Source organism: Pseudophryne corroboree, chromosome 4 (genome assembly GCF_028390025.1).
Source record: "Pseudophryne corroboree isolate aPseCor3 chromosome 4, aPseCor3.hap2, whole genome shotgun sequence".
Lineage (NCBI taxonomy): Eukaryota > Metazoa > Chordata > Amphibia > Anura > Myobatrachidae > Pseudophryne > Pseudophryne corroboree.
This window is the reverse complement of record NC_086447.1, coordinates 935183796-935206541: the sequence shown is the minus strand read 5'-3', so window position 1 is coordinate 935206541 and position 22746 is coordinate 935183796. Positions and strand designations below refer to the sequence as shown.

The 22746-nt window shown below is 42.1% G+C and overlaps 1 protein-coding gene across 1 annotated transcript; it reads left to right on the top strand.

Annotated features, from left to right (window-relative positions):
- The first annotated feature begins 3480 nt into the window (after positions 1 to 3480).
- On the top strand, positions 3481 to 22303 carry LOC134911038 (putative uncharacterized protein DDB_G0286901). The gene is made up of 5 exons (XM_063919431.1): positions 3481 to 3730; positions 4310 to 4369; positions 4445 to 4657; positions 5276 to 5736; positions 21641 to 22303. The coding sequence occupies exons 1-5, from the start codon at positions 3577 to 3579 to the stop codon at positions 22301 to 22303; spliced, it is 1551 nt and encodes a 516-aa protein (XP_063775501.1). The 5' UTR covers positions 3481 to 3576.
- Positions 22304 to 22746: the final 443 nt, after the last annotated feature.

Sequence of the window (22746 nt, the reverse complement as noted above, 5' to 3'; positions counted from 1 at the left end):
GACACTATACTGGAAACTACTGAGGAGGAAAGGGATCTAGGAGTCACTATTTCATGTGACATAAAGGATAAATATAGTATTAATGGCACTATACTGGGAACTACTGAGGAGGAAAGGGATCTAGGAGTCACTATTTCAGGTGACATAAAGGATAAGTATAGTATTAATGGCACTATACTGGAAACTACTGAGGAGGAAAGGGATCTAGGAGTCACTATTTCAGGTGACATAAAGGATAAGTATAGTATTAATGGCACTATACTGGGGACTACTGAGGAGGAAAGGGATCTAGGAGTCACTATTTTAGGGGACATTAAGGATAAATATAGTATTAATGGCACTATACTGGAAACTACTGAGGAGGAAAGGGATCTAGGAGTCACTATTTCAGGTGACATAAAGGATACATATAGTATTAATGGCAATATACTGGAACTACAGAGGAGGAAAAGGATTTAGGAGTCACTATTTCAGGTTATATAAAGGATAAATATAGTATTAATGGCACTATACTGGAACTACTGAGGAGGAAAGGGATCTAGGAGTCACTATCTCTGGTGATATAAAGGATAAATATAGTATTAATGGCACTATACTGGAAACTACTGAGGAGGAAAGGGATCTAGGAGTCACTATTTCAGGTGACATAAAGGATAAATATAGTATTAATGGCACTATACTGGGAATTACTGAGGAGGAAAGGGATCTAGGAGTCACTATTTCAGGTGATATAAAGGATAAATATAGTATTAATGACACTATACTGGAAACTACTGAGGAGGAAAGGGATCTAGGAGTCACTATTTCATGTGACATAAAGGATAAATATAGTATTAATGGCACTATACTGGGGACTACTGAGGAGGAAAGGGATCTAGGAGTCATTATTTCAGGTGACATAAAGGATAAATATAGTATTAATGGCACTATACTGGATACTACTGAGGAGGAAAGGCATCTAGGAGTCACTATGTCAGGTGACATAAAGGATAAATATAGTATTAATGGCACTATACTGGAAACTACTGAGGAGGAAAGGGATCTAGGAGTCACTATTTCATGTGACATAAAGGATAAATATAGTATTAATGGCACTATACTGGATACTACTGAGGAGGAAAGGCATCTAGGAGTCACTATTTCAGGTGACATAAAGGCTAAATATAGTATTAATGACACTATACTGGGAACTACTGAGGAGGAAAGGGATCTAGGAGTCACTATTTCATGTGACATAAAGGATAAATATAGTAATAATGGCGCTATACTGGAAACTACTGAGGAGGAAAGGGATCTAGGAGTCACTATTTCAGGTGACATAAAGGATAAATATAGTATTAATGACACTATACTGGGAACTACTGAGGAGGAAAGGGATCTAGGAGTCACTATTTCAGGTGACATAAAGGATAAATATAGTATTAATGGCACTATACTGGGAACTACTGAGGAGGAAAGGGATCTAGGAGTCACTATTTCAGGTGACATAAAGGATAAATATAGTATTAATGGCAGTATACTGGAACTACTGAGGAGGAAAGGGATTTAGGAGTCACTATTTCAGGTGACATAAAGGATAAGTATAGTATTAATGGCACTATACTGGAAACTACTGAGGAGGAAAGGGATCTAGGAGTCACTATTTCAGTTGACATAAAGGATAAATATAGTATTAATGGCGCTATACTGGGAACTACTGAGGAGGAAAGGGATCTAGGAGTCACTATTTCAGGTGACATAAAGGATAAATATAGTATTAATGACACTATACTGGAAACTACTGAGGAGGAAAGGGATCTAGGAGTCACTATTTCAGGTGACATAAAGGCTAAATATAGTATTAATGGCACTATACTGGGAACTACTGAGGAGGAAAGGGATCTGGGAGTCACTATCACAGGTGACATAAAGGATAAATATAGTATTAATGACACTATACTGGGAACTACTGAGGAGGAAAGGGATCTAGGAGTCACTATTTCAGGTGACATAAAGGATAAATATAGTATTAATGGCACTATACTGGGAACTACTGAGGAGGAAAGGGATCTAGGAGTCACTATTTCAGGTGACATAAAGGATAAATATAGTATTAATGGCAGTATACTGGAACTACTGAAGAGGAAAGGGATTTAGGAGTCACTATTTCAGGTTATATAAAGGATAAATATAGTATTAATGGCACTATACTGGAACTACTGAGGAGGAAAGGGATCTAGGAGTCACTATCTCAGGTGATATAAAGGATAAATATAGTATTAATGGCACTATACTGGAAACTACTGAGGAGGAAACGGATCTAGGAGTCACTATTTCAGGTGACATAAATGATAAATATAGTATTAATGACACTATACTGGAAACTACTGAGGTGGAAAGGGATCTAGGAGTCACTATTTCAGGTGACATAAAGGATAAATATAGGGGTAAATTTACTAAGATTCGTATTTTCCCGTTTCAGGTCAAAGTTCAATCACGAATGACATCGAAAGTGTAAAACTGCAACTTTTTGAATTGATTACGACTAATTTACTAAGCTGTCGTATTCGGGTTTTTCTTTTGATCCGATGTCGATGTCATTCGTGGTTTTCAGCTGTAGAATGCGGCCGATTTTGTTGTTTTGCGGCCGTGTTTGTGGGTTTTTTTTACGACTGCGTCACATGTCTGTTACGGCAGTGATTTTGATATTGCGGCCGCGTTTTTAGTCCTAAGTTTTGTTTTTGTCACGCGTCCGTGATTGGTTGTATTCGTGAAGGAGGAGTGTCTGTGCATATTACTATAAAACCGCCCCAAACACACCGCACCTCGTGGGTTTAGCTAGTGGAGAGGAGAGAGGAAGGTGTATTTGGAGTTGGTGAGTTTGGTGGTGTTTTTGGTGGATTTGGAGAGGAGTTTTGTGATTGTTGAGTGCTGTACTGTGTGTGTAAGTAGTCTTGTCATATTTGTAGTATTGTTTTTTCACAGTTTGTCAACTTTTTTGTCCTTGTTTTTTTTTATAGTCTTTTGTCATTGTTTGTGAGTGAGTGAGTGAGTGAGCGTGTGTGTTGGCTGTGTGGTGTGTAGTAGTAGTAGTAGTGGAGGAGTGTGTTTTTTGTATTGATTTTTCTGTGTTTTGTGTCGTTTGTCCTCATGTCAGACTCAGAGGTCAGTGTGGTGGCGGAGGTTAGTGAGGTGGAGGCTGGTAGTGAGGTGGAGGCTGTTAGTGAGGTGGAGGCTGTTAGTGAGGTGGAGGGGGGTAGTGAGAGGGAGGAGGTTAGTGAGGAGGAGGAGGAGGGGGTGCCTGTTGCTGCATTCTCCAGTGATAGTGATGGTGTTGTGGCTCCGCAGCCACGCACCACTACCAAGACTGGCAGGAATATTAAGTTCAGCTATGCTGAAAACATGGCGTTGGTGCGTGAGCTGATGAAGCACCATCGCCAATTGTTTGGTCAGGATGCTGGCAAGGTGTCCTCCCGCAGGAAGTCTGTCCTGTGGGGGCAAGTAATAGTTGCCGTCAATAGTGAGGGTGTGGTGAGGCGGACTGAGGACACGTGTCGCAAGAGGTTCTATGACATAAAGCGGCGTGTCAAGGCCAAGATGGCCAAAGAGGCAAAATCAGCCCGCAAAACCGGAGGTGGCCCCCCTTTCCGGGCAACCTATCGGGAGTGGGAGGAGCCTGTGCGGGCACTGATTCCTGCAGAAGTGGTGTCTGCAACTCATGTCCGGGATTCGGACCGACCCACGCAGGATGGTGAGTTGGATATTTGTTAAATATTGTAAAATGTCCTCAAAATGATAATGTTGTTTTTTTTAAAGGTTAAAGGATGCAAAAATTGTTGGTCATGTATTGCAGGCCTATGCACCCTTAAGGTGTGTTTGTGTTTAGAAACTGCATTTTCCATCTTGCCTTGGCTGTAGCTTTATAATTTTTCTTGGCAAAAACAGGTGCAATGCCTGCTGGTATGTGTATTTGCAATAATTATTATGAGATATTGCTTGGACATCGGTGTTGTATCTAATAGCATTTTTTTATATTTTAATATTTTTAAAATAAAAAAAGGTTTCTACAAATTCAAATAAACATTTTGGTTCAATTTGCAAGTATTCAATCTATGCAATATCTGACACATAATTCTCAAATGTAACAGATTTATTTGGTGCAACACCATGTACATTTTGATATACACCACAAATTAAGGAAGCACGAAGATCTTAAGCAGAAATTAGTTTAATTTACAATACCTAATAGATGGTTACAGTACACTAAGGCTTTGCAGTTAGAATTTTTACACAAAGTATGGTAATAATGTTTTCGCCACTTTTTCAACAGTCCGACAGACCAGCCGGCCAGACAGGCCTCAGACAACTCAGGATGATGCTGGGATTGCAGGTAAGAATTCACTGTAGTCACATATTCTGCAAACACATAGAAGTACAAAATATTAATGTTTATATATTCTCATAGGTTCTGCTTCTGTAAGCCTACCTCCTCTAAGGCGCCCATCACAGGGCTCGGGGCACTTACCCAGGAGGCCAAGTAAGACACGGCGTCTTGGCACGGAATCTGCGGCTCCATCTTCCCCACCCAGGCGGCGCATTTCTGCAGTGTCACCCCAGCCACCACTGGCACTATTGGCGAGTCCACAGAGTGATGAGCCCCGATCACCTCAGTTATCTGGTGAGTCAAAACAGAAACTAAACACATAGCAAATAATCTACACAGTACAGTTACTATGTTGTGAGTTGGAGTTGAGATTACATGTTTGCCATAACAAGCAATGTGATGTTACTTCTTCAATTGTTAAAGGTGCAAATGCTTAATTTTTCAATGTCTTAGTGGTTGATATCGCCAACATCATTTTTAAAAAAGAACATACATTTGTAAATATTTTGACCACACACGTGCACATAAAAATTTAAAACATTAAAAAAAAAACTTTTTTCAAAAACACCCTCCACAACATTATAGTGTTCACACACCTCCCCTGTCCGGTATGTAGACTGCTTACTTGCTCCGCTCCTCTGGACTATCCAGGTAAGCAGTCTATATCGTGGACAGGGGAGGTGACATAACACTGTAATGCTGTGGAGGGGAGGTAGTTAGGTGAGGATTCCGCAAGTCTGTCTATGTGCACGCCTGTGATGGTATATATGTTTTTTGAGAACAAACAAATTATAAGTTAAGAAAAACAACTCTAAAAACTTGAGAAATGGAGTATTATGAATGTAGTAATGTTTAGAACTAGCAAATATATTTTTAGAAAAGTAAACATTGCATGTTGGCCACCCCATACAGAGCCAAGCTTGATGGCCGACGTGGACCAGCAGGGACAAGACCAACAGGCAACCTTCACACTGCAACTAACACCTGTTGACCCGAGCCAGCCAATACAGCTGCAGGATATCCCCCAAGCCTCCATGAGTCCACAACTGGCACAAGCTTCACCCCAGCCACAAATACCAGATGACTTTTGGTCCAGTTGGACAAGCCAACAGGCCCAAAGCAATGCCAGCCTGACCGCACATACCCAACACCTTGCCAGTCTGCCCCATCATCTACCGCGCATTAGTCGCAACTCGGGCAGACTGATTGTCCAAGTAGGCCGAATCGCAACATCGATGGAGCAAATACGGGCAGACAACAACCAAATGCTGGCTCATTTAACGCGCATCATTGATGAGCAACAGCGCCACCAACAAACACTCGTACAACTAATACAGCACAACCAGGTTGTGAATGAGTCTTTATACCGGATTGTAGCCAGCCACACTGCAACCAACACACAACTGAATGCAAGCATAAATAATTTGAGCAACAACATAACATTGATGGCAGCTCAACAAGTGACCTCCAGCTCTGGAACCACGACCCCTATCCAAACGCCAGTAACCTCCCCTGTTCGGCGTTCCTCCCGAGCACGTGCCAGTGAGCCAGCACAAAGCACAGCACCCAGCACACACAAGCGGAAAAAATAAGACTTTTGAAAAATTTGAGTAACGCAATAAAAATTTAGTTTTGTCAAACACACAACTTCCTGTGTCCGTCTCAAACATTGTAGAAGCTGCTATGTATGTATGTATGTTTTTCATGGGTAATGTCTGAAAATGTATTGATAACATAAACTAAGTACAATGTACACACCACTATAAACAACAAACAGTAAGTAACAAAACACACAATTGATTGTATTGCAAAGTGTTTAGTCAAGGATAATTACATCCGACAAAAACTTACCTGAAAAATACCGCTGGATCACTTCTTGCCGTACCTGCCTCCCTACATATGTACTCACACTGTCACCAGATGTTTCTAACTCCTCTGCTTGCTGACTGCTTTCTCCCTCATCATGTGCCAGATGTTGACTTAAACACAGATTATGGAGAAAACAGCAGCAGAACACAATTCTAGTCACCTTTGAGGGACTATACAACAAAAGGCCTGCAGATTTATCCAGACACCGAAACCGTGACTTCAGCACACCAAAACATCTTTCTATCACATTCCGCGTAGCCTTATGTGCATGATTGTAACTGTGTTCAGCAGGAGAATCAGGTTGGGACAATGAGTAAGGAGCCAAGAGTAGCAGCCGTAACCCCCATCAGCTGAAAAACAGATATAGTCAACATTAGTACATGTGTTAGATTATTCATTCCCCTAGTCAAAACTCGAGTTTGTGGTTAAAAGACATACACACAAAACATTTTAAACATACCCAACAGCCAGCCATCAGGCATTTGTCCGTCCTCAAATTTATCGAAGAGCGATGACTGACTGAGGATGAAGGAGTCATGGCAGCCACCAGGGTAACCTGCAACAACACTAGAGATGAGCGCCTGAAATTTTTCGGGTTTTGGTTTTGGGTTCGGTTCCGCGGCCGTGTTTTGGGTTCGAACGCGTTTTGGCAAAACCTCACCGAATTTTTTTTGTCGGATTCGGGTGTGTTTTGGATTCGGGTGTTTTTTTCAAAAAACACTAAAAAACAGCTTAAATCATAGAATTTGGGGGTCATTTTGATCCCAAAGTATTATTAACCTCAAAAACCATAATTTACACTCATTTTCAGTCTATTCTGAATACCTCACACCTCACAATATTATTTTTAGTCCTAAAATTTGCACCGAGGTCGCTGTGTGAGTAAGATAAGCGACCCTAGTGGCCGACACAAACACCGGGCCCATCTAGGAGTGGCACTGCAGTGTCACGCAGGATGTCCCTTCCAAAAAACCCTCCTCAAACAGCACATGACGCAAAGAAAAAAAGAGGCGCAATGAGGTAGCTGTGTGAGTAAGATTAGCGACCCTAGTGGCCGACACAAACACCGGGCCCATCTAGGAGTGGCACTGCAGTGTCACGCAGGATGGCCCTTCCAAAAAACCCTCCCCAAACAGCACATGACGCAAAGAAAAAAAGAGGCGCAATGAGGTAGCTGTGTGAGTAAGATTAGCGACCCTAGTGGCCGACACAAACACCGGGCCCATCTAGGAGTGGCACTGCAGTGTCACGCAGGATGTCCCTTCCAAAAAACCCTCCCCAAACAGCACATGACGCAAAGAAAAAAAGAGGCGCAATGAGGTAGCTGACTGTGTGAGTAAGATTAGCGACCCTAGTGGCCGACACAAACACCGGGCCCATTTAGGAGTGGCACTGCAGTGTCACGCAGGATGTCCCTTCCAAAAAACCCTCCCCAATCAGCACATGATGCAAAGAAAACGAAAAGAAAAAAGAGGTGCAAGATGGAATTGTCCTTGGGCCCTCCCACCCACCCTTGTGTTGTATAAACAAAACAGGACATGCACACTTTAACCAACCCATCATTTCAGTGACAGGGTCTGCCACACGACTGTGACTGATATGACAGGTTGGTTTGGACCCCCCCCAAAAAAGAAGCAATTAATCTCTCCTTGCACAAACTGGCTCTACAGAGGCAAGATGTCCACCTCATCATCACCCTCCGATATATCACCGTGTACATCCCCCTCCTCACAGATTATCAATTCGTCCCCACTGGAATCCACCATCTCAGCTCCCTGTGTACTTTGTGGAGGCAATTGCTGCTGGTCAATGTCTCCGCGGAGGAATTGATTATAATTCATTTTAATGAACATCATCTTCTCCACATTTTCTGGATGTAACCTCGTACGCCGATTGCTGACAAGGTGAGCGGCGGCACTAAACACTCTTTCGGAGTACACACTTGTGGGAGGGCAACTTAGGTAGAATAAAGCCAGTTTGTGCAAGGGCCTCCAAATTGCCTCTTTTTCCTGCCAGTATAAGTACGGACTGTGTGACGTGCCTACTTGGATGCGGTCACTCATATAATCCTCCACCATTCTATCAATGTTGAGAGAATCATATGCAGTGACAGTAGACGACATGTCCGTAATCGTTGTCAGGTCCTTCAGTCCGGACCAGATGTCAGCATCAGCAGTCGCTCCAGACTGCCCTGCATCACCGCCAGCGGGTGGGCTCGGAATTCTGAGCCTTTTCCTCGCACCCCCAGTTGCGGGAGAATGTGAAGGAGGAGATGTTGACAGGTCGCGTTCCGCTTGACTTGACAATTTTGTCACCAGCAGGTCTTTCAACCCCAGCAGACTTGTGTCTGCCGGAAAGAGAGATCCAAGGTAGGCTTTAAATCTAGGATCGAGCACGGTGGCCAAAATGTAGTGCTCTGATTTCAACAGATTGACCACCCGTGAATCCTTGTTAAGCGAATTAAGGGCTCCATCCACAAGTCCCACATGCCTAGCGGAATCGCTCCGTGTTAGCTCCTCCTTCAATGTCTCCAGCTTCTTCTGCAAAAGCCTGATGAGGGGAATGACCTGACTCAGGCTGGCAGTGTCTGAACTGACTTCACGTGTGGCAAGTTCAAAGGGCATCAGAACCTTGCACAACGTTGAAATCATTCTCCACTGCGCTTGAGACAGGTGCATTCCACCTACTATATCGTGCTCAATTGTATAGGCTTGAATGGCCTTTTGCTGCTCCTCCAACCTCTGAAGCATATAGAGGGTTGAATTCCACCTCGTTACCACTTCTTGCTTCAGATGATGGCAGGGCAGGTTCAGTAGTTTTTGGTGGTGCTCCAGTCTTCTGTACGTGGTGCCTGTACGCCGAAAGTGTCCCGCAATTCTTCTGGCCACCGACAGCATCTCTTGCACGCCCCTGTCGTTTTTTAAAAAATTCTGCACCACCAAATTCAAGGTATGTGCAAAACATGGGACGTGCTGGAATTTGCCCATATTTAAGGCACACACAATATTGCTGGCGTTGTCCGATGCCACAAATCCACAGGAGAGTCCAATTGGGGTAAGCCATTCCGCGATGATCTTCCTCAGTTGCTGTAAGAGGTTTTCAGCTGTGTGCGTATTCTGGAAAGCGGTGATACAAAGCGTAGCCTGCCTAGGAAAGAGTTGGCGTTTGCGAGATGCTGCTACTGGTGCCGCCGCTGCTGTTCTTGCGGCGGGAGTCCATACATCTACCCAGTGGGCTGTCACAGTCATATAGTCCTGACCCTGCCCTGCTCCACTTGTCCACATGTCCGTGGTTAAGTGGACATTGGGTACAACTGCATTTTTTAGGACACTGGTGAGTCTTTTTCTGACGTCCGTGTACATTCTCGGTATCGCCTGCCTAGAGAAGTGGAACCTAGATGGTATTTGGTAACGGGGGCACACTGCCTCAATAAATTGTCTAGTTCCCTGTGAACTAACGGCGGATACCGGACGCACGTCTAACACCAACATAGTTGTCAAGGCCTCAGTTATCCGCTTTGCAGCAGGATGACTGCTGTGATATTTCATCTTCCTCGCAAAGGACTGTTGGACAGTCAATTGCTTACTGGAAGTAGTACAAGTGGGCTTACGACTTCCCCTCTGGGATGACCATCGACTCCCAGCAGCAACAACAGCAGCGCCAGCAGCAGTAGGCGTTACACGCAAGGATGCATCGGAGGAATCCCAGGCAGGAGAGGACTCGTCAGAATTGCCAGTGACATGGCCTGCAGGACTATTGGCATTCCTGGGGAAGGAGGAAATTGACACTGAGGGAGTTGGTGGGGTGGTTTGCGTGAGCTTGGTTACAAGAGGAAGGGATTTACTGGTCAGTGGACTGCTTCCGCTGTCGCCCAAAGTTTTTGAACTTGTCACTGACTTATTATGAATGCGCTGCAGGTGACGTAAAAGGGAGGATGTTCCAAGGTGGTTAACGTCCTTACCCCTACTTATTACAGCTTGACAAAGGCAACACACGGCTTGACACCTGTTGTCCGCTTTTCTGTTGAAATACCTCCACACTGAAGAGCTGATTTTTTTGGTATTTTCACCAGGCATATCAACGGCCATATTCCTCCCACGGACAACAGGTGTCTCCCCGGGTGCCTGACTTAAACAAACCACCTCACCATCAGAATCCTCCTGGTCAATTTCCTCCCCAGCGCCAGCAACACCCATATCCTCCTCATCCTGGTGTACTTCAACATCTTCATCTTCAATCTGACTATCAGGAACTGGACTGCGGGTGCTCCTTCCAGCACTTGCAGGGGGCGTGCAAATGGTGGAAGGCGCATGCTCTTCACGTCCAGTGTTGGGAAGGTCAGGCATCGCAACCGACACAATTGGACTCTCCTTGTGGATTTGGGATTTCGAAGAACGCACAGTTCTTTGCGGTGCTTTTGCCAGCTTGAGTCTTTTCAGTTTTCTAGGGAGAGGCTGAGTGCTTCCATCCTCATGTGAAGCTGAACCACTAGCCATGAACATAGGCCAGGGCCTCAGCCGTTCCTTGCCACTCCGTGTGGTAAATGGCATATTGGCAAGTTTACGCTTCTCCTCCGACAATTTTATTTTAGGTTTTGGAGTCCTTTTTTTACTGATATTTGGTGTTTTGGATTTGACATGCTCTGTACTATGACATTGGGCATCGGCCTTAGCAGACGACGTTGCTGGCATTTCATCGTCTCAGCCATGACTAGTGGCAGCAGCTTCAGCACGAGGTGGAAGTGGATCTTGATCTTTCCCTAATTTTGGAACCTCAACATTTTTGTTCTCCATATTTTAATAGGCACAACTAAAAGGCACCTCAGGTAAACAATGGAGATGGATACTAGTATACAATTATGGACTGCCTGCCGAGTGCAGACACAGAGGTAGCCACAGCCGTGAACTACCGTACTGTACTGTGTCTGCTGCTAATATAGACTGGTTGATAAAGAGATGTCTATGTAACTATGTATGTATAAAGAAGAAAGAAAAAAAAACCACGGTTAGGTGGTATACAATTATGGACGGACTGCCTGCCGAGTGCAGACACAGAGGTAGCCACAGCCGTGAACTACCGTACTGTACTGTGTCTGCTGCTAATAATATAGACTGGTTGATAAAGAGATGTCGTAGTAGTATGTATGTATAAAGAAGAAAGAAAAAAAAACCACGGTTAGGTGGTATACAATTATGGACGGACTGCCTGCCGAGTGCAGACACAGAGGTAGCCACAGCCGTGAACTACCGTACTGTACTGTGTCTGCTGCTAATATAGACTGGTTGATAAAGAGATGTCTATGTAACTATGTATGTATAAAGAAGAAAGAAAAAAAAACCACGGTTAGGTGGTATACAATTATGGACGGACTGCCTGCCGAGTGCAGACACAGAGGTAGCCACAGCCGTGAACTACCGTACTGTACTGTGTCTGCTGCTAATATAGACTGGTTGATAAAGAGATGTCTATGTAACTATGTATGTATAAAGAAGAAAGAAAAAAAAACCACGGTTAGGTGGTATACAATTATGGACGGACTGCCTGCCGAGTGCAGACACAGAGGTAGCCACAGCCGTGAACTACCGTACTGTACTGTGTCTGCTGCTAATATAGACTGGTTGATAAAGAGATGTCTATGTAACTATGTATGTATAAAGAAGAAAGAAAAAAAAACCACGGTTAGGTGGTATACAATTACGGACGGACTGCCTGCCGAGTGCAGACACAGAGGTAGCCACAGCCGTGAACTACCGTACTGTACTGTGTCTGCTGCTAATATAGACTGGTTGATAAAGAGATGTCTATGTAACTATGTATGCATAAAGAAGAAAGAAAAAAAAACCACGGTTAGGTGGTATACAATTATGGATGGACTGCCTGCCGAGTGCAGACACAGAGGTAGCCACAGCCGTGAACTACCGTACTGTACTGTGTCTGCTGCTAATATAGACTGGTTGATAAAGAGATGTCTATGTAACTATGTATGTATAAAGAAGAAAGAAAAAAAAACCACGGTTAGGTGGTATACAATTATGGACGGACTGCCTGCCGAGTGCAGACACAGAGGTAGCCACAGCCGTGAACTACCGTACTGTACTGTGTCTGCTGCTAATATAGACTGGTTGATAAAGAGATGTCGTAGTAGTATGTATGTATAAAGAAGAAAAAAAAACCACGGTTAGGTGGTATACAATTATGGACGGACTGCCTGCCGAGTGCAGACACAGAGGTAGCCACAGCCGTGAACTACCGTACTGTGTCTGCTGCGACTGGATGATAAATGATATAAAAAATATATATATATCACTACTGCAGCCGGACAGGTATATATTATATATTATATAATGACGGACCTGCTGGACACTGTCTGTCAGCAGAATGAGTTTTATTTTTATAGAATAAAAAAAACAACAACACACAAGTGAAGTCACACGACGAGTGTTTAACTTTTTCAGGCAATCACAATATAAGTATACTACTAACTATACTGGTGGTCAGTGTGGTCAGGTCACTGGTCAGTCACACTGGCAGTGGCACTCCTGCAGCAAAAGTGTGCACTGTTTAATTTTAATATAATATTATGTACTCCTGGCTCCTGCTATAACCTATAACTGGCACTGCAGTGCTCCCCAGTCTCCCCCACAATTATAAGCTGTGTGAGCTGAGCAGTCAGACAGATATATAATATATATAGATGATGCAGCACACTGGGCTGAGCCTGAGCAGTGCACACAGATATGGTATGTGACTGAGTCACTGTGTGTATCGCTTTTTTCAGGCAGAGAACGGATATATTAAATAAACTGCACTGTCTGGTGGTCACTCACTATATAATATTATGTACTCCTGGCTCCTGCTATAACCTATAACTGGCACTGCAGTGCTCCCCAGTCTCCCCCACAATTATAAGCTGTGTGAGCTGAGCAGTCAGACAGATATATAATATATATAGATGATGCAGCACACTGGGCTGAGCCTGAGCAGTGCACACAGATATGGTATGTGACTGAGTCACTGTGTGTATCGCTTTTTTCAGGCAGAGAACGGATATATTAAATAAACTGCACTGTCTGGTGGTCACTCACTAGTAAACTCTCTGCACTCTCTACACTTCTACAGTACTCCTCCTAGTCCTAAGCTCCAGTAAATCTCTCTCTCTTATAATCTAAATGGAGAGGACGCCAGCCACGTCCTCTCCCTATCAATCTCAATGCACGTGTGAAAATGGCGGCGACGCGCGGCTCCTTATATAGAATCCGAGTCTCGCGAGAATCCGACAGCGTCATGATGACGTTCGGGCGCGCTCGGGTTAACCGAGCAAGGCGGGAGGATCCGAGTCTGCTCGGACCCGTGAAAAAAACCATGAAGTTCGGGCGGGTTCGGATTCAGAGAAACCGAACCCGCTCATCTCTAAACAACACTCATAATTTTAAAGTTTGCATCACAGACCACCTGGACATTAGTTGATTGGGCCAGATGTCTATTCGTATATATGTATTGGCGGCCCCTAGGTGATCTCAGCTGAACGTGTGTGCAATCTATGGCCCCCAGCACATTGGGCATGCCAGCAAGCTCATAGAAAGCTACCCTGACAGCACGCCACTCCGACTCCTGGGTAGGGAAGCAGATTGAGGCATTAATATGTGGATCCAAGACATCCAAAACCTGAGTGGACATTAAACAAGCTAAGGTGAGTGTCATGTTAGGTATTCTATACAATACTGTGTTGTTTGTACTTACAGAAGCAACACTTAGACATAACCGGCTATGTTTTTTTTGACTCACCTGATTCAAATATCTTGAAAAGGTGGGCTGTGAGATACCAATCACGTCGCCTGCCACAGCCTGGAAGCTCCCAGTAGCCATAAAGTGTAACACAGCCAGGAGTTTGTGTAGGCCTGAGACAGAGCGAGAGCGTGCTGTCTCAGGGTCTAGGCCCAGTTTGACAAGGTCATACAGGCGGAAAATGTTGGTTCTATTTAGGCGGAACATCTGTATGACCCTATCATCGGACAATGCGTTTAAGTTTAAACGACCTCTAAAAAAACGAGGCTGGCGCAGCCTCCGCGGCACCTGGACAACCTGCTGACCATGTTCACTTACCTGGCCCTGATTTCTGGAAGCCTCATGGAGCAGTCTAAGGTATCCCACAGCAAACATAAATTCATTGGCACACACCACAGCCGCCATTTCAGAGTGAGAGAATTTCAAAATGTGCCTGGAACACTTTTATAGGGCCAAACATTCAGGTGTGAGTAATGGATAATTGAGTACACATGTAAACACGCTTTTCAAAAGCAGCCGCGTTTTTTTTTAGGACTTTTTTACGAATTGTATTTTTTCACGGCCGCAAATGCATTTTCACGGCAGATATTACAATCACGAATGGTTAGTAAATGACCGAGATTCATATCTAAACAGGCGTATTTTGACCGATGGTGTATTCATTCGTGATTTTTACCTTGAACTTCCAAAATATTACGAATGCCCACATCACTGCCGTGATTTGAGTTTAGTAAATTACCGAGATGACACTTTGATGAAAAAACGGCATCTCGGTCAAAATCGGGAGCTTAGTAAATTTACCCCATAGTATTAATGGCAGTATACTGGAACTACCGAGGAGGAAAAGGATTTAGGAGTCACTATTTCAGGTTATATAAAGGATAAATATAGTATGAATGGCACTATACTGGAACTACTGAGGAGGAAAGGGATCTAGGAGTCACTATCTCAGGTGATATAAAGGATAAATATAGTATTAATGGCACTATACTGGAAACTACTGAGGAGGAAAGGGATCTAGGAGTCACTATTTCAGGTGACATAAAGGATAAATATAGTATTAATGGCACTATACTGGAAACTACTGAGGAGGAAAGGGATCTAGGAGTCACTATTTCAGGTGACATAAAGGATAAATATAGTATTAATGGCACTATACTGGAAACTACTGAGGAGGAAAGGGATCTAGGAGTCACTATTTCATGTGACATAAAGGATAAATATAGTATTAATGGCACTATACTGGAACTACTGAGGAGGAAAGGGATCTAGGAGTCACTATTTCAGGTGACATAAAGGATAAATATTGTATTAATGGCACTATACTGGAAACTACTGAGGAGGAAAGGGATCTAGGAGACACTATTTCAGGTGACATAAAGGAAAAATATAGTATTAATGGCACTATACTGGAAACTACTGAGGAGGAAAGGGATCTAGGAGTCACTATTTCAGGTGACATAAAGGATAAATATAGTATTAATGGCACTATACTGGAAACTACTGAGTAGGAAAGGGATCTAGGAGTCACTATTTCAGGTGACATAAAGGATAAATATAGTATTAATGGCGCTATACTGGAAACTACTGAGGAGGAAAGGGATCTAGGAGTCACTATTTCAGGTGACATAAAGGATAAATATAGTATTAATGGCACTATAATGGAAACTACTGAGGAGGAAAGGGATCTAGGAGTTACAATTTCAGGTGACATAAAGGATAAATATAGTATTATTGTCACTATACTGGGAACTACTGAGGTTAAAAGGGATCTAGGAGTCACTATTTCAGGTGACATAAAGGCTAAATATAGTATTAATGACACTATACTGGGAACTACTGAGGAGGAAAGGGATCTAGGAGTCACTATTTCAGGTGACATAAAGGATAAATATAGTATTAATGGCACTATACTGGGAACTACTGAGGAGGAAAGGGATCTAGGAGTCACTATTTCACGTGACATAAAGGATAAGTATAGTATTAATGGCACTATACTGGGGACTACTGAGGAGGAAAGGGATCTAGGAGTTACTATTTCAGGTGACATAAAGGATAAATATAGTATTAATGGCACTATACTGCGGACTACTGAGGAGGAAAGGGATCTAGGAGTCACTATCTCAGGTGATATAAAGGATAAATATAGTATTAATGGCACTATACTGGGGACTACTGAGGAGGAAAGGGATCTAGGAGTCACTATCTCAGGTGATATAAAGGATAAATATAGTATTAATGGCACTATACTGGGGACTACTGAGGAGGAAAGGGATCTAGGAGTCACTATCTCAGGTGACATAAAGGATAAATATAGTATTAATGACACTATACTGGAAACTACTGAGGAGGAAAGGGATCTAGGAGTCACTATCTCAGGTGACATAAAGGATAAATATAGTATTAATGACACTATACTGGAAACTACTGAGGAGGAAAGGGATCTAGGAGTCACTATTTCAGGTGACATAAAGGATAAGTATAGTATTAATGGCACTATACTGGGGACTACTGAGGAGGAAAGGGATCTAGGAGTCACTATTTCAGGGGACATAAAGGATAAATATAGTATTAATGGCAATATACTGGAACTACCGAGGAGGAAAAGGATTTAGGAGTCACTATTTCAGGTTATATAAAGGATAAATATAGTATTAATGACACTATACTGGAAACTACTGAGGAGGAAAGGGATCTAGGAGTCACTATTTTAGGTGACATAAAGGATAAGTATAGTATTAATGGCACTATACTGGAAACTACTGAGGAGGAAAGGGATCTAGGAGTCACTATTTCAGGTGACATAAAGGATAAGTATAGTATTAATGGCACTATACTGGGGACTACTGAGGAGGAAAGGGATCTAGGAGTCACTATTTCAGGGGACATAAAGGATAAATATAGTATTAATGGCAATATACTGGAACTACCGAGGAGGAAAAGGATTTAGGAGTCACTATTTCAGGTTATATAAAGGATAAATATAGTATTAATGGCACTATACTGGAACTACTGAGGAGGAAAGGGATCTAGGAGTCACTATCTCAGGTGATATAAAGGATAAATATAGTATTAATGGCACTATACTGGAAACTACTGAGGAGGAAAGGGATCTAGGAGTCACTATTTCAGGTGACATAAAGGATAAATATAGTATTAATGGCACTATACTGGGAATTACTGAGGAGGAAAGGGATCTAGGAGTCACTATTTCAGGTGATATAAAGGATAAATATAGTATTAATGACACTATACTGGAAACTACTGAGGAGGAAAGGGATCTAGGAGTCACTATTTCATGTGACATAAAGGATAAATATAGTATTAATGGCACTATACTGGGGACTACTGAGGAGGAAAGGGATCTAGGAGTCATTATTTCAGGTGACATAAAGGATAAATATAGTATTAATGGCACTATACTGGATACTACTGAGGAGGAAAGGCATCTAGGAGTCACTATGTCAGGTGACATAAAGGATAAATATAGTATTAATGGCACTATACTGGAAACTACTGAGGAGGAAAGGGATCTAGGAGTCACTATTTCATGTGACATAAAGGATAAATATAGTATTAATGGCACTATACTGGATACTACTGAGGAGGAAAGGCATCTAGGAGTCACTATTTCAGGTGGCATAAAGGCTAAATATAGTATTAATGACACTATACTGGGAACTACTGAGGAGGAAAGGGATCTAGGAGTCACTATTTCATGTGACATAAAGGATAAATATAGTAATAATGGCGCTTTACTGGAAACTACTGAGGAGGAATGGGATCTAGGAGTCACTATTTCAGGTGACATAAAGGATATATATAGTATTAATGGCACTATACTGGAAACTACTGAGGAGGAAAGGGATCTAGGAGTCACTATTTCATGTGACATAAAGGATAAATATAGTATTAATGACACTATACTGGAAACTACTGAGGAGGAAAGGGATCTAGGAGTCACTATTTCATGTGACATAAAGGATAAATATAGTATTAATGGCACTATACTGGATACTACTGAGGAGGAAAGGCATCTAGGAGTCACTATTTCAGGTGACATAAAGGCTAAATATAGTATTAATGACACTATACTGGGAACTACTGAGGAGGAAAGGGATCTAGGAGTCACTATTTCATGTGACATAAAGGATAAATATAGTAATAATGGCGCTATACTGGAAACTACTGAGGAGGAAAGGGATCTAGGAGTCACTATTTCAGGTGACATAAAGGATAAATATAGTATTAATGGCACTATACTGGGAACTACTGAGGAGGAAAGGGATCTAGGAGTCACTATTTCATGTGACATAAAGGATAAATATAGTAATAATGGCGCTATACTGGAAACTACTGAGGAGGAAAGGGATCTAGGAGTCACTATTTCATGTGACATAAAGGATAAATATAGTAATAATGGCGCTATACTGGAAACTACTGAGGAGGAAAGGGATCTAGGAGTCACTATTTCAGGTGACATAAAGGATAAATATAGTATTAATGGCACTATACTGGGAACTACTGAGGAGGAAAGGGATCTAGGAGTCACTATTTCAGGTGACATAAAGGATAAGTATAGTATTAATGGCACTATACTGGGGACTACTGAGGAGGAAATGGATCTAGGAGTTACTATTTCAGGTGACATAAAGGATAAATATAGTATTAATGGCACTATACTGGGAACTACTGAGGAGGAAAGGGATCTAGGAGTCACTATTTCAGGTGACATAAAGGATAAGTATAGTATTAATGGCACTATACTGGGGACTACTGAGGAGGAAATGGATCTAGGAGTCACTATTTCAGGTGACATAAAGGATAAGTATAGTATTAATGGCACTATACTGGGGACTACTGAGGAGGAAAGGGATCTAGGAGTCACTATCTCAGGTGACATAAAGGATAAATATAGTATTAATGGCACTATACTGGGGACTACTGAGGAGGAAAGGGATCTAGGAGTCACTATTTCAGGTGACATAAAGGATAAATATAGTATTAATGGCACTATACTGGGAACTACTGAGGAGGAAAGGGATCTAGGAGTCACTATTTCAGGTGACATAAAGGATAAGTATAGTATTAATGGCACTATACTGGAAACTACTGAGGAGGAAAGGGATCTAGGAGTCACTATTTCAGGTGACATAAAGAATAAGTATAGTATTAATGGCACTATACAGGGGACTACTGAGGAGGAAAGGGATCTAGGAGTCACTATTTCAGGGGACATAAAGGATAAATATAGTATTAATGGCACTATACTGGGGACTACTGAGGAGGAAACGGATCTAGGAGTCACTATTTCAGGTGACATAAAGGATAAGTATAGTATTAATGGCACTATACTGGGGACTACTGAGGAGGAAACGGATCTAGGAGTCACTATTTCAGGGGACATAAAGGATAAATATAGTATTAATGGCACTATACTGGGGACTACTGAGGAGGAAAGGGATCTAGGAGTCACTATTTCAGGTGACATAAAGGCAGGTAAGCAATGTAACACAGCAATGAGGAAGGCTAGTCAGATGCTTGGCTGCATTGGGAGAGGAATCAGCAGCAGAAAGTAATAATGCCTCTGTATAGGTCATTGGTGCGGCCTCATCTAGAATACTGTGTTCAATTCTGGAGGCCAAATCCTCAAAAGGATATTAATACATTAGAGACTGTACAAAGAAGGGCAACTAAAATGGTGCATGGCCTACATCACACAACTTACCCAGAGGGACTAAGAAATCTCAATATGTATAGTGTGAAGCAGACATGAGGACATGCACTGAGACTGGAGGGGGGAGGTTCAGGGGAAATTTGCGGAAAAATTACTTCACAGAAAGGGTAGTGGACAAGTGGAATAGCCTCCGATCAGAGGTGGTAGAGGCTAATACAGTAGAGCAATGTAAACATGCATGGGATAGACATAAGGATATCCTTACAAAGAAACAAGGATCAAATAAGGTTTGAGATAAAAATATGGTAAAAAAAGGGGCAGACTAGATGGGCCACGTGGTTCTTATCTGCCGTCACATACCGTGATGCAGCTATGTGTTGGGGATCACCAGTGTGTGGGGCCCTCTGGATGACCCCCCTGCCTGTCCTGTTTTTAATCCGGCCGTGTAGGTGACTACATCAATCTTATACTTCAGGGGAACATTCCCAAAACACAGAAGCTATAAGTGAGCATCCCCTTTAAGTGCCAGGACCCTCTACCCACTCCATCTATTCTCTGCCCCCCGAAAGTCTGTTTACACACTACATGAGAACCTGTGAAACCAAAACAAAATGAAACCATCAATTCATTAACTTGAAGAGTGTGGAATGGATACACCGCATGATTTCCAATTAAATAAAGACATTTTCCGCTGCCATTAGTTTCCATATTCAGTTTACGTTTTTTTTTTTTTTTTTTTAAAGCAAGTCAAATTATTATTTCAGAGCAATGTAACGGAGCTCCATGCCAGACATTAACATTCAGCGCTGGAATTTTACAAGATGTCTTTTATTAATTTAGTAGACTTTGTATCTCAGTACAAGGTGCTTAAATATCAGAAGGGAATTAGAAGATGAAAATGTGGAGAGAGAAAAAATAATAGCCTACATTCCCTGTTTTTGAGACATTTTCAATCTGTTTAAAGATTGAGTTTACAGGGACAAATGGGAATCGATATTACCATAATATATGCGTCCAAACTCTGCTAATTGTCACATCGCATGAAGGGGAGAAAATTCTCCTAATTTTCTGCAGCAAACAAGTCGATGTAATCTGAACAGATTAATTTCCTCCTCTCGCCCCGGTTTATGGAGCAGCAATCTTGACTTACTTATTGATTATCAGACAAGAGTACTAATCCCCTTTCGGTCATTAAAAGTACTTAATTAAATAGCAGTTAGCAAATGTCTCTATACAAAAATAATTGAAGCTGTTCACAGTGATTTATATTTATTACCAATGGGAAGTTTTTAGAGATCGATGTGTTGTTGTTGTTTTTTGTTGTTGTTGTTGTTGTTGTGCTAAACTAACGCATCCGATGGGTGAATTGGTGCAACGCCCCCAGGAGGAGACTTCTTCCAAATTTAAAAAAAAATGCTGATTAATCTCAAGGGGTTTGAACACATTCAGCCAATATGGGATCCCAGACAGAAGCCAGTGACTGAATGCTGCTGAGATGGATCACAAAGCTGGAATAGCAAAACGTAGCAAACACCTTCAAAACAGCGATGATGTCACTGGTTGTGGCGCTGTGCTTATCTTGCAGTTTGCAATTCATTATTTTCAGTGATTGCAACATAATCACGACATCTGTACATTCTACAAGATCATACGGCAGAGGGGCCACGTGGCTGAGTGGCTTAGCAGCAGAGATGTTCCTCTAAGGGGCAACTGGACACAGTTGTCTAAAGGTGAGCGCCATATTTTGTAGGCATTAATAGTATTGACATTCATTATTCAGAATATGGTCGTATTGTCAAAACTGAACATGTCAACATTCAACCTGTTGACACTGATGTTATGTCAACTTTGCTGAAATAACAGTCTTTTTCATTTAATTCTGTCCCTAACGCTATCAGTAACCCTAAATTTAATGCAAACCTAACGGTAACACTAACAAAAACCAGAACCCTAATGAAAACCCTGATGCTAACCATAATACTAACAGTAACCCTACCTCTAATATAAACCCTATCCCTAATGGTAACACTAACAGTTACCCTGCCTCTAATAGAAACCCTATCCCTAACACTAACAGTAACCATACCTCTAATATAAACCCTATCCCTAACACTAACAGTAACCCTACCTCTAATATAAACCCTATCCCTAATGGTAACACTAACAGTTACCCTGCCTCTAATAGAAACCCTATCCCTAACACTAACAGTAACCATACCTCTAATATAAACCCTATCCCTAACACTAACAGTAACCCTACCTCTAATATAAACCCTATCCCTAATGGTAACCCTAACACTAACAGTAACACTAACAGTTACCCTGCCTTTAATGGAAACCCTATCCCTAACACTAACAGTAACCCTACCTCTAATATAAACCCTATCCCTAATGGTAACCCTAACACTAACAGTAACCATACCTCTAATATAAACCCTATACCTAATGGTAACCCTAACACTAACAGTAACACTAACAGTTACCCTGCCTTTAATGGAAACCCTATCCCTAACACTAACAGTAACCCTACCTCTAATATAAACCCTATCCCTAATGGTAACCCTAACACTAACAGTAACCCTATCTCTAATATAAAAACCTATCCCTAATGGTAACCCCCAACACTAACAGTAACCCTACCTCTAATATAAACCCTATCCCTAATGGTAACCCTAACACTAACAGTAACACTAACACTAACAGTTACCCTGCCTTTAATGGAAACCCTATCCCTAACACTAACAGCAACCCTACCTCTAATATAAACCCTATCCCTAATGGTAACCCTAACACTAACAGTAACCATACCTCTAATATAAACCCTATACCTAATGGTAACCCTAACACTAACAGTAACACTAACAGTTACCCTGCCTTTAATGGAAACCCTATCCCTAACACTAACAGTAACCCTACCTCTAATATAAACCCTATCCCTAATGGTAACCCTAACACTAACAGTAACCCTATCTCTAATATAAAAACCTATCCCTAATGGTAACCCCCAACACTAACAGTAACCCTACCTCTAATATAAACCCTATCCCTAATG

Coding starts and splice junctions, on each gene's coding strand:
- LOC134911038 (XM_063919431.1), top strand. CDS start 3,577: ATGGCCAAAGAGGCAAAATCAGCCCGCAAAACCGGAGGTGGCCCCCCT. Junction 4,658..5,275: donor CCGATCACCTCAGTTATCTG/GTGAGTCAAAAC, acceptor CACCCCATACAG/AGCCAAGCTTGATGGCCGAC. Junction 5,737..21,640: donor ATGAGTCTTTATACCGGATT/GTAGCCAGCCAC, acceptor AACAAAAACCAG/AACCCTAATGAAAACCCTGA.